The sequence below is a fragment of the Pseudopodoces humilis genome, chromosome 3 (genome assembly GCF_049639895.1).
Source record: "Pseudopodoces humilis isolate 2021_Gansu_Grassland_sample_001 chromosome 3, ASM4963989v1, whole genome shotgun sequence".
Classification (NCBI taxonomy): domain Eukaryota; kingdom Metazoa; phylum Chordata; class Aves; order Passeriformes; family Paridae; genus Pseudopodoces; species Pseudopodoces humilis.
This window is the reverse complement of record NC_142202.1, coordinates 40677177-40692546: the sequence shown is the minus strand read 5'-3', so window position 1 is coordinate 40692546 and position 15370 is coordinate 40677177. Positions and strand designations below refer to the sequence as shown.

At 44.3% G+C, this 15370-nt stretch overlaps 1 protein-coding gene across 5 annotated transcripts in view; it reads right to left on the bottom strand.

Annotated features, from left to right (window-relative positions):
• Positions 1-9545: 9545 nt before the first annotated feature.
• KIF25 (kinesin family member 25) overlaps positions 9546-15370 on the bottom strand; it is a 41186-nt gene continuing 35361 nt past the window's right edge. For all 5 annotated transcript variants that reach the window (XM_088053219.1, XM_088053220.1, XM_088053221.1 and 2 more), the window contains 3 exons: positions 13590-13787; positions 11056-11211; positions 9546-9896 (listed from right to left, as the gene is read on the bottom strand). In XM_088053219.1, coding sequence (XP_087909345.1) covers positions 9739-9896; positions 11056-11211; positions 13590-13787 — 512 coding nt within the window. In that variant the 3' untranslated portion in view covers positions 9546-9738. The remainder of the gene's footprint in view (positions 9897-11055; positions 11212-13589; positions 13788-15370) is intronic.

The following is a 15370-nucleotide window of genomic DNA, read 5'->3' as shown; positions in this document are numbered from 1 at the left end:
TCCTATGTTAAAGTGCTGTTGGATTATGTGATGCATTTTTGGGAGCTCCTGTTCTTGGGATGCTCAGGAAGGACATGCCAGTCACCAGAGCGGGTGCATTAAGGCCAGTGAGGCACCTGGGGGCAGGGGACAATGTCAGTATTGCCAGCCTTCTCCGTACATGTATGCAGCTGTTGCAGGGCTCTAGGTTTTCTTTGGAAACCCAGCTCCCGAATCATGCTTTTGCATAAGGCTTACAGTTTGTAAGAAGGAAAACAAAGAATGCTTCCCAGCATACCTGGCTGAAGGGAAAATTTGACAATAGGAGTGCTTAAGGAGCCCATGCCAGAAGAGCAATAGAGAGCCTCAAGTACAGGTGCGTTTTGGAACATCTGGATCCAAGCCCACATTTACACAATGCCTTGAGGCTAGGAGGTGTGGACAGCTCCCCTGGAGCAGCTGTGCCCCTGGCCTGCCCCAGCCCAGCCCAGCCTGGCTGGCAGCTCTGGCATTCAGCTATAGCCACATCCTGCAGCAGGATGAGCAGCAGGCTTTGCTGTGGGAGCAGCTGGGTATGACTTTGCTTAACACATGCTCTGCAAATAATAGAGAGGGTACAAACCATTGCTTTCCAATCTACTTCAGCTCAAACCCATTTGAACTCCAAAATTTTCAGCATTACTACTGAAAAACGTAGGGATGTTTAGGTAAACTTAGGGAGAGCTTCACAGCCATAATGTCAATGTTATCCTGTTTTCAGGATAGAGGCAGATAGGAGCTCTTACAGGCTTCTTTTTCCCAAGGACACTGCCAGAGCATCAGCTTGGCTTTTGGACAGCCCAAAAGGTTAACAAAATTTAAAGACTCCTCAAAGCTGCTGCCTCAGACTGCTACTGGCACCACTCTGGTCCTGCTTTATTGAGGTTGTCCTTAGCTCAGAGCTGCCTCTCTAACTCCAAGCAGGTGCCCACAAAGCTCTAATTACAGTTTCTTCCCATTTCAGGATGAATGGTTAAAACAGAGATGCCCACAAGGCACAGTGACAGCAGGGGCAGTGAAGTGGTGACATCCAAGGTGCAGAGGAGCATGAAGTAGTTTCTGGTGTCTCATAGCCACTCCTCTGCCTGACAGCAAGGACCAAGAAGTGTTCCTAGTGGGCTCAGGTGTTTAGCTTGCTGCAGCTTGTAGCAGGTCCAGGAAGAGGCTGCTCCAGAGGAAGGCAATCAAGGCACAGGAAATCAGCTGTCTTTCTGAGGTGAAGAGCCAAATAAGAGAGACAGGCTCAGCAGAAGCTCTGGGAGAAGTGATCAGAAGGTTCCAGTGTCATGGTTCTGTGGATGAGCTGCCTAAGAGAGAAGTAAGGAGAGTCTTGCTGGGATAATGGGGTAGGGTTTCTTTGCTTCTTAGTCTTTTCCAAATGTTGTTCACTCTAAGAGACATATCAGTTGTTGGCGTGTGTCCTGAAAACTGTTTCTACTTTCTTCTTCTCTGGTATGTCCCAATGGTGAAACTTCTGACTTTTCCCTGAGATGTGCTGGTGTACAGAATAACTTGCAAGGACTACAGGCAGCAATGGCAAGGGTGAGGGCAGCAGTAACTTGGCAGGACCTTTATAAGTCTTCTGTGCTCACTGCATCATTAGGCCAGGGCTTATTTTACTCCTTATTTTATCATGTTTGGGCTCTTGTGTGTGTGGAGCTTGGGATTCTTGTGGGAGATCAGCTCTGCAGAGGACCTTGACCTTAAATATGTCAACTGTCCAAGGGTGCCCTCTCCCAGGGCACGTGTGCTGTTATTGCTGAGTCCAAACTGGGAGCAGCCCTGTCTGGCTACAGGCCACAAATGCCTGGCAGTGTGAGCAGCTGGGTGAAGGAGACAGCAGGAGGTAGCAGTGGGACACCTGAAGGGACTGACCTGGTGGCAGTGCCACTTGGTGAGAGTGAGTAGGAGACACTGGGATCCTCCTTTAGGGGGCTCTCAGACCTGCTCTGTCAAAAGCAGGTGCCTAAGCTGAGACTCTGGCCAGGATCTGGCAAAATCCCAGCAATGAGGATGGGACCTCAGCTGCCTGGAGCTAAGTGCCAATGAAATCTAATCTGCCAGGGTTGTTTTCAGGACTTTGGTGAGTCAACATTGGTATGAGTCAGTGTTATGGCATCTCCACTATCTTGTGCCTGCCATTACTTTATCAGAGCTCCCTTAGGACTTTGTGCCCTTTTCCATTTTTCCCTTTCCTCTCTTTATGGGAAGTAGATGGTGTCCAAAAGTCCCTGGGCTTTTTTGGAGCTGGATACTTTTGCTTTCTTGTGCTTGTGGTGAGGTTGCCTTGCCTTCAAGCTTCCCATTACTGCACTGCCCTCTAACTGTGACATTGTGTGTGGCCCAGAGCACACCTGGCTGCAGGATTCCTGTGTGCTGTCCTTGCCTGGCCTTGTAGTGTGTAACCTTCTCTGGCTCTCCCAGAGCATTTCAGGATGTTGGGAAATCATGTGCTTGGCTGGTCTCTCCAGAAAGATGTCCTGGGCAAAGGCAATTATTCCTGCCTTGGGCAGCACCAGACTTGCCTGCCAACATGCAGAGGTGTCCTCAGTAGCACCGCCCCTTCCCTGGCTTGGCAGGGATGCTCTGCAGAGGGACCACCTCACTGTGCCATGAAGTGCAGGGCTCACTTCAGGAGAGACACAGCAGGAGCGAGCATGGGTACTCACCTCCAGTAAGAGGAGGTGGATGGAGAAATATGAATGGAGAGAAGCTGCTCTGTTGGGCTGAATATGGCCTGAGGTAATACCTGTAGCTACTTCTAAGCTCATACAAGGTCCACAGCCAGACTGGGTGTAGTCCTGGTGATGTGAGGATCAGGAGCAGTACCTGTGTGCTCAGCTTCCCCAGGTGTTGCATTTCCCTGCTGTGGAACTTGACCAGGGACAATTTCTTTACCAGGATCCTTCCTGGGACTGTGCAGGTAGCTTGCTTCTTGTCCTCTGCTCCATTTCCCCATGCAACTGCACATTTGAACATTTTTGTTATTCACCAGTTCTTCTGCCTTTTGTCTGTATGCCACAGGAGCTGAGCTCATGACATGCAGCTGGGACTGCAAAGATTGGGACATTTTGATGTGACTGGGTTTATGGGACTAAGGTCCTGAGTGGGATTTAACATAGGCCTACTTGTGCTGGAAAACTGCAAGCCCATTGCTGGCATCCCATGTCCTGAAAGTGGCTGTTGTGAGTTTCTTACAGCCCACATCAATGTCTTCATCTGAAGCCCGCTCTCCTTGTTCATGTGGGCAAACAAAAGAGCTGATGCTGCTGAATGTGTAAGGTACAGCTTCTCGTGTTCAGCATCACAGTCACATCCTGCCCCTCACTGTTACAAGTGTTATGCCAAATCTAGCAGGTAAACCAGATTCTGGTTGCAGAAGTCAGCCTTTCTTCTGGATGGAGACTGGCAGGGCAGTGGACTGGGCACATCTCTCATAAGGCAGCATCAGTGGGGGCTGTCCAGAGGTACAATGACCTTTATGGCCCCTTGTCTCTGGAGACAGCCCAGGCAGAGGCTGTTGCATCTCCTGGCACTTTCCCAACAGCTGGATCGTTGTCCCTCTGGGATGAGCCCTGTACCATCTCCATGAGGTGTTCCTGTTTAGATACTGGAATGTTGGAGTACCTCTTGTGAACTTTTCCCCGTCTCTGTTGGGAAGTGCTTCCTGCAAGTCAGACACTGTGAAATAACTTGTCAGATCTGACTGCCTGAGCTTGGTTGCATTAGGAGACACTGAACACTGGCATGGGAAATACCTGCTAACCATTTTCAATGGATTCAGCCTTAGCAGCAGAGCCCACTGGAGCAGCATGGGCTCCTCATCTACCTCATTTCTAGGTAGCACATGGATCACTGCATGCATCCACCCACACCGAGCCACCTGCCTTGGGGAGGATGTGGGACATGGGTCAGGAGAAAAGGACTGCAGACATCTGGATCTTAAATGCAAACAAAACTTGTAAAAGCATGTGTAATGCACATCGACAGGAGTGTTGGTGCTGCTTGGCAAAAAGGCTGGAATTATTGGAGGCCCAGGACTAAAGTCTAAAGAAGCAGTGCTTACCAGCGTATCAGCTGCCCTGCAAAATGCTCGCATTTCAGAATTCAGTTGTGTGGTTTTCCTGGAGCTTGTATAATCTAAAACAACAGCTCAGAGAATGTAGTGGGCAAAGTCTTTGTGTATGTGTGCATGCTCAGAAGGAGGTGGAGGAGGCTCACACTGCAACAAAACCCAGACATCTGAAGTGAGGGAGGAGCTATCATCTTCTGTTTCTTGGAACTTCAAAGCCTCTGGTGTGGCTCCCAAAACTTTTTTTAGTAGTGGGGTGGGGCGTTTTTGTTGGTGGTGCCTTTGGTTTATTTGTTTTGTCTTGTTTTATGTAGAAGAGGGACACAAGTAATTAGTAAAGTCCAGAGGAAAATGAAAAGGAAAACCACTCCTGGTGCTGCCTTTAAGTGAACTGACTCATCCCAGCCAGGATAGCAATTTCATGTAACAGGAAAAGAGTAAGAGGGGATATGTGTTGGAGGAAATACTTGCAAACATGAAGACAGGGGAGCTGGGAGAAGAAGGGGGTGATAATTTGACTTAACTGAGGTTCCCCAGGGAAATGAGCAGAGGTGCAACTTTAGGCCTGCAAATATGTGGATAAGATGTGCTAACCTCATGAGATACTTGCATGAATTCAAGAAGGCTCAAATTTAATCTTAGATTTTTTAAAAACAAAATAAAAAGGGCAAGATAAAACCCGGTTTGATAAAGTGGGTCTAAAAGAAGCCAAAAATAGTTGTAGGCTGAGTTTTCTCTCTCTCGTGCCCTTCAATTAGATCCCCCTGTGCCCTCCATTATATGACACGTGGCATTTTGATCTGGCTGGGGCTATGGTTAATGTCCTTGTTCAAATGCCAAGCTGGTTTTGTGTAAGGCTGCAGAACCTTTGGCATCCCTGCACTCTGGGCCTGTTTGTTCCTCCATGAGCAGATGCTGCTGCTTCTTCTGTCTGGAAGGGACTTCTAAACCCATCAGCTCGTGACTGCTTCTTCATAGCATGAGCCAAAAGCCTTTTCCAGTAACTGCTTCATTCTGCCTGTTCCTCACATTTTGCAAGGGTTTGGAAAAGCACTTCATAAAATGGAATCAGCAATTTAATAACAAATTAAACATTTTTGTGAACCTTCCAATGCTGATTATGGCTTTTCTAGCCTGGCTAAAAGCAGGTTCTCTTTGTGGTGTGGCTGCTGCCAAATCATGAAGCCACACATGGAAATTAAATATATAATTTTCAAATGTCAGCATAGGTCAAGGTTTTGTTTAAGAGTGGGCAAAAAGCACTGGCTGGTTTAATTACTGGTTTGTTTTAACCCTGTGATGATATGCAGCTCTCTTAACCAATGATGGATCACCGTGCTTTCTTGGGCTCTGCTGATAAGAGTGTTCCTAGGTGATGAGGAAGATTAAGGGCTTGTCTGGAGAGGGTGCAGAGTGCTGTAAACTGCAGTGTGGGTTTAGCACTCAAAGCTAAAAGATGGTAAACTGCTCTGCCCAAAGATGTATCTTGCAGGTGCCAAGTAAAACATCTTCAGAGAGAACTGATGGAGACCTGCTCCTGTGCCACGTGATCTGCTCTGCCTCGTTTCACACTGCCTTTCCCTGTTCAGAAAGCTGGCTGCTGCAAGGGAGCTGGGGACAGATTTGCAAAGTCTGAAAGACATGCGTTGGACCAGCACTACAGAGATGGGCAGGCACAGTAGGGTTCAAGGCTGAAAAAGTGAATAAATGAAAACTCTCCACAGCAGTTTTGTGCTCTCTAAGATGATGTCCTTGAGCAGTCAGTTTCCCTGGCTAGTGCAAACTGAAAGATGATGCTCTAAAGCCTTTGCCTGGACTCCCTTGCTAGACTAGGGAGGCAGAGTTATTGCTGAAGGTGGATCTATCCTCTTAATCCCTTTCCTTTGGCTGCAAGGCAAGCCACCAACCACAGCTGAAAAATTCTGTCTGTAATGATGAATCCACAGAGAAATGTGGACACCAAATTGTACTTTTGAGCCAAATTTTGGACTTGTACTTTAAAGGTCACTGTGTGATTCTAGATAAGTCTAGATTTCTGCTAACTTTGTGTATGTTTATGTGTACACATACCTGTGTATATTACCTTAGATAAGTACTTGCTGCTGTTAGGCCGTGGGGACTGGTCTGGCAGAGTCCCATTTTCCTTGCCCCGTCTCCAGATCTGCTGAATCATCTTCGTGCCAGAGCATTCACATGTTCTGGGAGAGACAGGAGCTCAAACATTTGTCTTTGAACTGGATCCAAAGCTTCTCCTTTCTGGGAGGATGCTTGGCCTATGGGTTAGGAGTGTGGAAGCTGCTTCCACTTGTAAATAAGGTGCTCTGGGGTACATCTGCGTGACTGTGAGACCCTGGGCCTCCCAGACAGGTGCTGTGCTGGTCAGGCTTCACACCATTAGTTCATTGGCCACCTGAACGCTAAACCAGGATGCTGAGTACCAAAAGTATTCACGAGAGCAAATTCTCTTCTGTTTGCTGTGGTTTCTGCAGTGGGAAGGCTCTTTGAGGAAGAGTTGGAGGTTCCTGGATACTGTTACTGATGTTATTTGCTTAGCTTCTCTACAGGATGATGAAAGCAGCAGCATAAATTCAAGAGGAGGTCCTGAAGACCAGTCCAGGGGTAGCTGGGGTTTGTGGTGCCTTGCAGCATCATGTGGATGTGTCCCTATTTCCTAGGGCCAGCCAGGGGACAGCGTGAGGTGTGACATAGGTGAGCACTGACTGAAATGTCACAGGAGAAAGTCAGGGCCCAGGGAAGGAGAATGAGAGCCAGGTGGTGGAAGGTCAATGTGTTGAGTGCCACCAAGGCATGTGGATCATGGATAGGAAACAGCACCCCTCTATACTGAGCAGCACTCTGAGACAGTGACTTGTCTGAAGCAGGGTTGAGGGTGCTCCAGCTTCAGTGTGCCAAGACACCAGCTGAAAGCTGCATTATGCACTCATGGACTTCACTGAAAGGATCTTCTCCTGATTTATGTTGTTCTTACCCTCATTTGATTGTGCCCCTGCCCACGCAGAGAGCAAAGCTTATTTTAGAATAGACTACATGGGCACTCTTAAAAGCAACCACCTTTTTCCCTGGTGCTTATGTCCTTCTATCTCAATATTTCAGAATGCTTTAAAACATAACTTTTCTTTTTTTCTCCCAGTGTTGGAATGTATGTTTCAGCTTACAGTGCCAAGACAGTGAGGACAGGTTTATCAGGATAGGCTTTAGTCAATGAGGGAATCCTGAGGTTAGCTCTGTGAATATCTGTCACATCTGCTTTTCTAAAATAGATGTAATTTCCAAGAATGAAAGATCAAAACACTGAAAAATGGCAGCAAAGAAGTATAGGGCCTTGCACATGCTGTTTTTCTTGCTCCCCAAGACATCAGTTATGTGTCTGAACATCCTCCTTGGCAGGCCTGAGGGACTCTTAGGACAGAAGACAGTTCAGCTTAGATGCAGGAGTAAAGCCATTTCACCCTTACAACTTTTACCCTTCTTCCCTTCTGACACTGGGCTTGAGCAATCATATCTCTATAACCCAGGAAATTCCAAACCTGAATGTTGTTGGAACAAAATGTTAACCCTGCTGCCCTGCATATCCTGTACACTCAGTTGTGCAGGTCAAACAGTGAGTGATATGCTATGCTGACAAGGAAAACAGGAGCAGGGAATGCTGCATACTCTGAGTTTGGCTGAGTTAATGTTAATGTAGAAATTTAACCTTTTTGCTCATATTTGAGGGGTTTATTTCTCTGCTACAATAATAAGTATTGCTGCTTTTCTCCTACAACAAAGATTATAAATAAATCCAAAGTTTTGAAGGGCAGTTTTTCAGAAAAAGAAAATAAAGAACATGGCAAGTTGTATTTCTGCATAACATTTAAAAATGTCAAATCATTAAAATGCTTGAACTTACTTACAACTGCTGGTGGAATCAGCCCTTGTTACTTAACCTCTCTTTGAGCTGTAATCCAGGCTGCTTTAGTAGCCCAGCTGTCCAGAGATTAGGGTGAGCTTGAAGCTCCTCCTGCATTTCATCAACCAGGGTCACATTCCTTGCTCTGACACTTTCTCACCTGAGATTGCTTTACTGACCACTCAGTTTCATAAATTCCTGTGGCCAGATTTGTTTTCTACCCCTCTGTAACTGCTGGAATCAGGTAAAGTTGAGGCATTTTTTACCCTCTTGACATTATTTAGGAAAGCGAGTGTTATTACAGCTCTCTGGTTGAATACTTTATGTTCTGAGCACCAGAGCACTGCAAGCAACACAGCAGCTGTTATATCTTCAAGGGTGAAATTCCAATAATAGTATGCTACATAATCTCTGGATAAATATTTGTGCTTGTGAAGGTTAAGTGACTTGGAGTACTATAAACTCCAGCCTTTGGGGCGGGCCACTGCAATTTAAGGCTTCTTGCAGTGACCTAACAATGACCTCTCTCCCAGTCTAGGGGCAGAGTAATTGCTGATGGAAAAAAAATTAAGAGTGGCTCTTGAGGCCTCTGCCGAGCAACAATTTAGTGCACAGAACACATCAGATGCTGCTTGAACCCAATTGCTCATCTTGGGCCTACTTCTCACCTCTAATATTACTTAAACTTTCTTGAAACTTTTCCCAGTGTCAGTACACTCACAAACCCTGTGTGACGTTGTCTCACCATTGGTGTAAAAGGGTGAAAGCCTCTTGCAGGTGACAAACAGCATATCACAAGCTGCCGTTCAGTGTTTTATTTGCATGGTTATCCTTTTTTAATCTGCAGGCACAGCTTCAAGTTGTCATGAGTTTAACTTGCTTCAGAAATGCAAGTGAAATAAGAGGCCAGATTACTACAACAGTTGTTCAAGTTGGGTCCCATTAGGATCTGTAGTTCAGGGCCTCTCTGCATTCATGGAGCAAAAATACCCCCCCCCCCCACCCAAACAGGCAAAGCTGTGGGTTTAATGAACTCAGCAGTGCTGGGGCTCATTCCAACCATTTAACTTAAGTGTGTTTTCAAAAAGTTGTGTAATCCCTCATTTGCTCTCTGAGCTACATTCCAGAGGGATAACAGATATAGCCTTACTCATTTTTCTCCATCTCACTAATGCCATTATTTCCTACTTAAAACCAGAGAACAAAACTCCATTCAGTGCAGCTGATGGGTTCCTTTACATTCCTACCTAGTGCTAGTGCATTAGGAATGACCCCGTCCATGCTAGATAGAAGAGCAATAAAAAAATGATGTGTCTCATTTTAATCCAAGATGGGAGGAAGTATTTCATTTGCTTTGAAGCACTGGAATGATATTTAGACTCCTGACTTCTACTGAGAAGAGAGAATGCACCCTTGGCCTTTCAGAAGTGAACCATCCTAAATCAGGGGCCCTGTTGACTTAGGGCAAGTAGAACTAAAGAAACACATCACCAAAGCCATGTCTTAAAGCCCAGTTTATTTCTCTACCTTTCCACCATGGTGGGTAGATGTTGTCAATACTTGCTATTATCTTTGGAGCAAGAACATCATTAGCAGGTTTATTGCTTACTGAGGCCATGTTGAAGATTGTTTATTTTATCTGGCAGTTAATATCTAAAAGAAAGGCGTAAGGACAACAATATACATTTCGGTCTGAGGAACTCATTAATGATACTTTAATCCACAGGAGTCTTAGGTTTTATTTTCCTTTACTCGGCACTGGAAAGTTTTTTTTCTTGACTTGTCCTCTCTGAACTTGCCGAGCACGAGTTCCAAATCCCAGAGACTGCATTGATTCTGTTAAATACTTTTGGCCAGGAGAGATGCACAGCACCAGCAACAGTTTAGCGTCACCTCCTAAAAGCAGGGAAAAGACAAAACATACTTATTTACCTCATTATTTTCAGGAAGTTATACACTGTTACCATACTGACCTACACAACAGTGAGCACAGGTTACCACTGTTTTCATGAAGCAGCAAACTGCTCCTGAAGAAAGAGACATCTCCTTCATGGGGAGTCTATGTCTAACAATATGGTACTTCCCCCCAAACGTTTCACAATTTGTAATATAGATTTTCCCCCCTATTAGCCTCATCAGTTAATCAGCATGTATGTTATGGGTCTGGACACTTATTTAAGTTTTGTCAAATATTTGTAAATTTGGGGTAATGGCAAAATGGCTTTTGTGACAATAAAACAAAACAGACTTAAAGTTTACAGACAATGATTAAACAAAGGAGGAAACAGCCATTTTCACCAAAGTCATGCAACAGACTTGGTTAAAATCAGGCTCAGCACCCGTACAGCATAGCTCTCACTTCTCTTTTTTGCTTTCCCTTGTCACAGTAGAGACTCCAGTACCAAGCGAAAATCAAAGCTTAAGCAAAAAATTCATAGTGTTTCAACAACTCTGAAGAACTGTTACTTCATTCACTGTCAATGGCTTGAACTGGAGACTAAAAGCATAAGGGCTAATATTTTTTGGCCAAAGAAAAATGGACTCATGTACTACACACACGGACATAAATCTAACATTACTGCAGGAATAACACTTGCTTTAAAACTTGCTTCTGCGTAGATGAGCTAAAGAAGAGGAAGTGACCCAAACACAAAAGGAAGTTTTATTACAGGGCCGTGTCCTGTCTCCCTCCTTTGCCTTGCTGCTACAGGGCACAATGTTAAGGAATGGTGGTTATACCCTGTAGTAATAAAGATTGGAATTTAACTTTTAAACTGTACCTGACATGGAACAATACAAGTGAAATGTAATTTTTACCCTTCACATGATCCTACTGAGATGCTGTTCTTCAACTGAGCTTTGGGAACAGCAAGATTTAGCCAAATTCAGAGTTCAGAACTGTCACTGTGTACTGACACTCTCCCAGTCCAGTCTTTGAAATAGAGGCCACATTCAAGCAAGGAGTAGAAGATCATCTAATATTACACAGCAAAGGAGAGAAAAAATCAGGAGAAGAAATCTACATTGTTGAACAAGAGTCAGAATAATCCCTCACCAACGGAGTCCTGAAGCAGATGTGTAAGTTTGCTGTTCCGATAAGGGACATGAGCTCGCTGCTCTGCTATTGCTCCCAGAACATCAGCCAGGGCAGACAGGCTGCGGTTAATAAAGGAGGTCTCTCTCAGTGCTGCTCCTGTCACTCCAGACATACCTGGTACAGCGTAGAAAAAGGCACTGGTAACACTAAGCAAAGCTACTTCAATGTGGAGGAAAGGTTAAAGAAGATTCAATGTCCACAGATGGTCCAAAGCATATCATGTTAAAGTTGATCTCTGCAGATGTTCAATGCATTTTTGGCTCCATATGTTTTAAAAACAAAGAACCAAGAAAGTAGGAACACCTTAAGATCAGACAAGACAACACAGCTTTTGAAAACACGAGTCCACAATGTCCCCAAAGAGAAGCCTATTTTGTTCCACCATTTTTTATAAGTTAGCTGCCCCATCTATCTCTCTTTGGAAGAAGAGGGGAGGCACTGATGGCACAAGCTGCAGAGAGAAAACTACAACAGCCACAAGTATTCACACTTGTATTTGTGTTCACCAGAGCGTGTGGAGTACTGTTTTATGGCATGATTAGCTGCAAGGAAATGGATAAAGGAAAACAGTGCAATTCTACCACCCATCCAGCACGGTTGTATGTAGCTATGCTGCCCCTGAGCAGCACTGTAAAGGTTTGGTCTATGCAACATACTGCACCAATTCAAAGAGGTGCTGCAAACTCAACTCTTTGATCAGTCTGGATGAGAGTACAGTTAATAGTAATCAATTCCTGCTGTCCTTACCTTTGCCATTTGGGGAAGAGAAATTTGCTATTAGCATTTACCATCATATTATTCGAATTCAAGCTTTCTTGAGGATAGTGGATGAGGTACAGATGCATCCACAGTCACTTCTCCTAACCCAGGGCACATGATCCATGTCAGGCAGAGCTGATGGCACTGGGACGATCAGATGGGGCCAACAGCTTCCTCTACTGCCTACTCTCCTATCTCTAGACAGGTACAGGTAGTGGCCAGAAATCTTGTTTTCCCCTTAGGCCAGCATTTTCTAGCAAAGGGAAATGTGAAAAGGTACAGTAATAGCAAAAAACCCAGGAGTCTGGACAGTGAGGGCTCTAGAACTGTGGGAGAGGATGAGGTTGGAGTGGTAGAGTCTCTCTATCTTGTCAGAGAGAGATAGAGTAAAGCAGTTTGGAAGACCATGTCAAAGGGTGGATAACAATCCAAGATAGGATGAATCGCAGTGTAACTTTACTTGGGTCATTATATATACAACCATCCCCAGGCATCCTCTTCATATCAAGGAAAAGTGGACTCCTGGGATAACAGTTATCCTCCCTAAAGGAGAAAACTGCATATAGGGTAGGGGGTACATGTTTAAACTGCTGATTATCTGCATTTGGTTAGATGAACTTTGACAAAGCATTTAGGTGAGTTTTCAAAGTGAAACAGTTTGCTAAAAAGGGACAAATTGGCTTGTAAATGCTTCAAATGACCTATGCCACTGCAGAGCCAACAGGGCCAGGTGCTGACATGTGTGAGAAGCTTGAGGTAAGGTTGCTTACTTAGATTTGCCCACATTTTAAAACAATTATGAGTTAACACTGCCCTCACTTTCAACAGAGTATGTCCACCAGCACAGCTGATGGCAGAGGTCAGCTGCTGCATGTGCTGGGCCACATCTAACACTGATGTGAGCACAGCTCTTCTGGATTCACTGGAGGAACTGGCCTGCCGAGCCCCAGACCAAGGAAATGTTTGTCCTGGTTTAACTGAGAGAACAAACACACGCCCTGTTGCTCAATTACATGTTTTCAGCATTTAGAGCAAATGAAAAAATAATGTATTATATTAGGTTTCTCTGTAGAACAAAAGTTTAACAGTGAGCAACAGCAAGAATTCTTGGCAGTGAAGTAAAAGACTCTTTCATAATACTGGTTCACTTTTCAAAACATTATTTCTGGAATGATACATTTGGCTGCATGATTTTTCTTGGTAAGAAAGCTTGTCCTTTAGGAAATAATCGAGTTTTTGAAATTATTGTTTGCATAGAGGAGGCAGGAGGAAAATGCTTTGAAGAAACAATAAAAAGCAATATTATCTTTTCAACGCTAATTTCCTCCAAGACTTTTTCCACAATAAAGCAGAAAAATCCACATATGGTAATACAAATTATTACAGATATTTGTAATATTTAAATAATTTATGCTCTTTAAACATTTCTGTACCAAAGACATGCTAATTTTCAGAGCAGAAAAACAGGCCTAATAAAAGCAGTCTGAACAAATAGTGTATCTATGATATGTGTAACCATCCTGGGCTTATTTCAAGCTTATGCAGTCATACTTTAAGTTAAACTACACCAGTGCAAAACCGGATCAATCAGCCCTCAGAATTTTGTTTATGCCAGGATCTCTGGGTTCAAACCACCTCTGTGGTTAGCATGTATCCCTCCATTAAGAACTAAAGCATTTACTGTAACCTAGATCCGTGAGTATCCATGCCCACAAACAGACACATTCTCTTACCAACACACTCGCTCCCAGCCAGGTCCACCAGCTGCAGTCTCGTTTTGACTTGCTTCATTTTCTCAGTTGCTTCAAGTTGTACTGGTGAAGAGGCTCCAGAAGAAGAGGTAGATTTATTGTCTCTCATTTTTTGTGGAAAAGTGCAGGAAGCCTCTTTATTTAGTCTCTGACTGGTTTGTTCATCTTCCCATAAAGTACCTAGTTAATGAAAAAAAACCAAAAGAGAGATTCTCACTGACACTGAAAATTTAGATGGGGGAAAAATGGTGCATCAATAGGGGATGTACAGTATCTGCTGCATCAGGCTATTCTAACAGAAGCAACGTACAAGCCAGAATCCATGGCACAGGCAGGCTGAATGACTTTTTCTATTTCATTTAAAGTTTTACACATCAAAGTGATTGTACCAGTTGGTAAGAAACTCTGGTGTACATTGTGTTGTATCCAATGTCCCCATTGTTCACACATCTGTGTGGAAAACAAGAAATGGGAGTCCAGTAAGGACTTTAAAGAGGCTTTCTTTAAAGTTTTAGACTGATGGCAACTCAAGTGCAATTTCAGATGTTTGGGAGCAGTAGGCTCTGAAAACTGGTTCTGTGTATTTGAAACATCACCTGCTGGTGCTCTGGAAAAAGAAAATAATCCTTATCCTGCCTCTTCTATTTTGTCCTTTGCTGCTGTTCCTTTTAGACTTCCTTCAGCCATTATATCCCACTGCAAGATCTCCACACGATGAGCTATTAGCCTCAATAGTGCTATTTCCACTTGTTTAGGTGGGTTACCTACTAGTATCATTCCTCAGCAGAAGCATCTGGCTTTCTCTCTTTGCTGGGAAGGAAGACAAAGATTCTCTGGGAAAGCTGCTTTCACATTAGCTTAGCAGGAATATATGCAAAATGGATTTCCCAAAGCAGTTTGGGTTTTTTTCTTAGTGTTTTGGTTTTCATCTATCTCCTCTCTCCAGAAGAACAGAAAAATAAAAGGCACATATTCTGCTACAGGTCATAGAGACAACAGACCTCCTTGGGTGCTTAGAGCTCTAGATGGAATAGTAGAAAGCTTCCAAATGCAAAACTTGACTAAGGAGCAGACTCTGACTTGAATTACAGAGCTCTGTACTTCTCCAAGTGGGCTGCTGCTAAACCCTGAGCCAGCTCTTCACAGTTTAGGCAGAGCAGCTGTGTTGGCTTACACAGAATAAATGGCTTGAAACATACAGTGTCAAACTAAGTGTTCTCACTCCTCTTCAGTTTTAGACAATGAAATTAAGAAACAGCTCTCCTCAAACAACAGATAATACTGATCAAAATGCTAAAATACCTTAATCAAACCTGAAAAACTGCTGGCTTGTCAACCCTGGCTTTAGATGCAGAACTCATCACAGACTTTACAACAATGGCACCTGGCTTTTAATCAGGGTCCTTTCCTGCTAACCAAGATAGGCTGTGCTGTCACACATTGCTGCAGTGAGGTCCCAGCTGCAGTTCAGCTCTGTTCCCTTACAGTACACATCTTCACCCATGTGCTGGGAGTCAAAAGCCAGAGTCTGCATTCAACAACAATTGGACATTTCTACGGAGCTTTGCTGCCAGGCAACGTGGCATGGTGGGGTGACTGCAATTAGAGGTGGTAAAGGGAGTTCTGGATTAGACAAGATGGCTATGTGCTAATGGTGCAAACACTGACTTTAGAAAAGTACCATCAGTGTAACAACAAAAATCTGGAGCTGGCTAGAGTTAACATTGGAAATGCTGAAGCTCCAACCTGGGAAGTAACTGTGT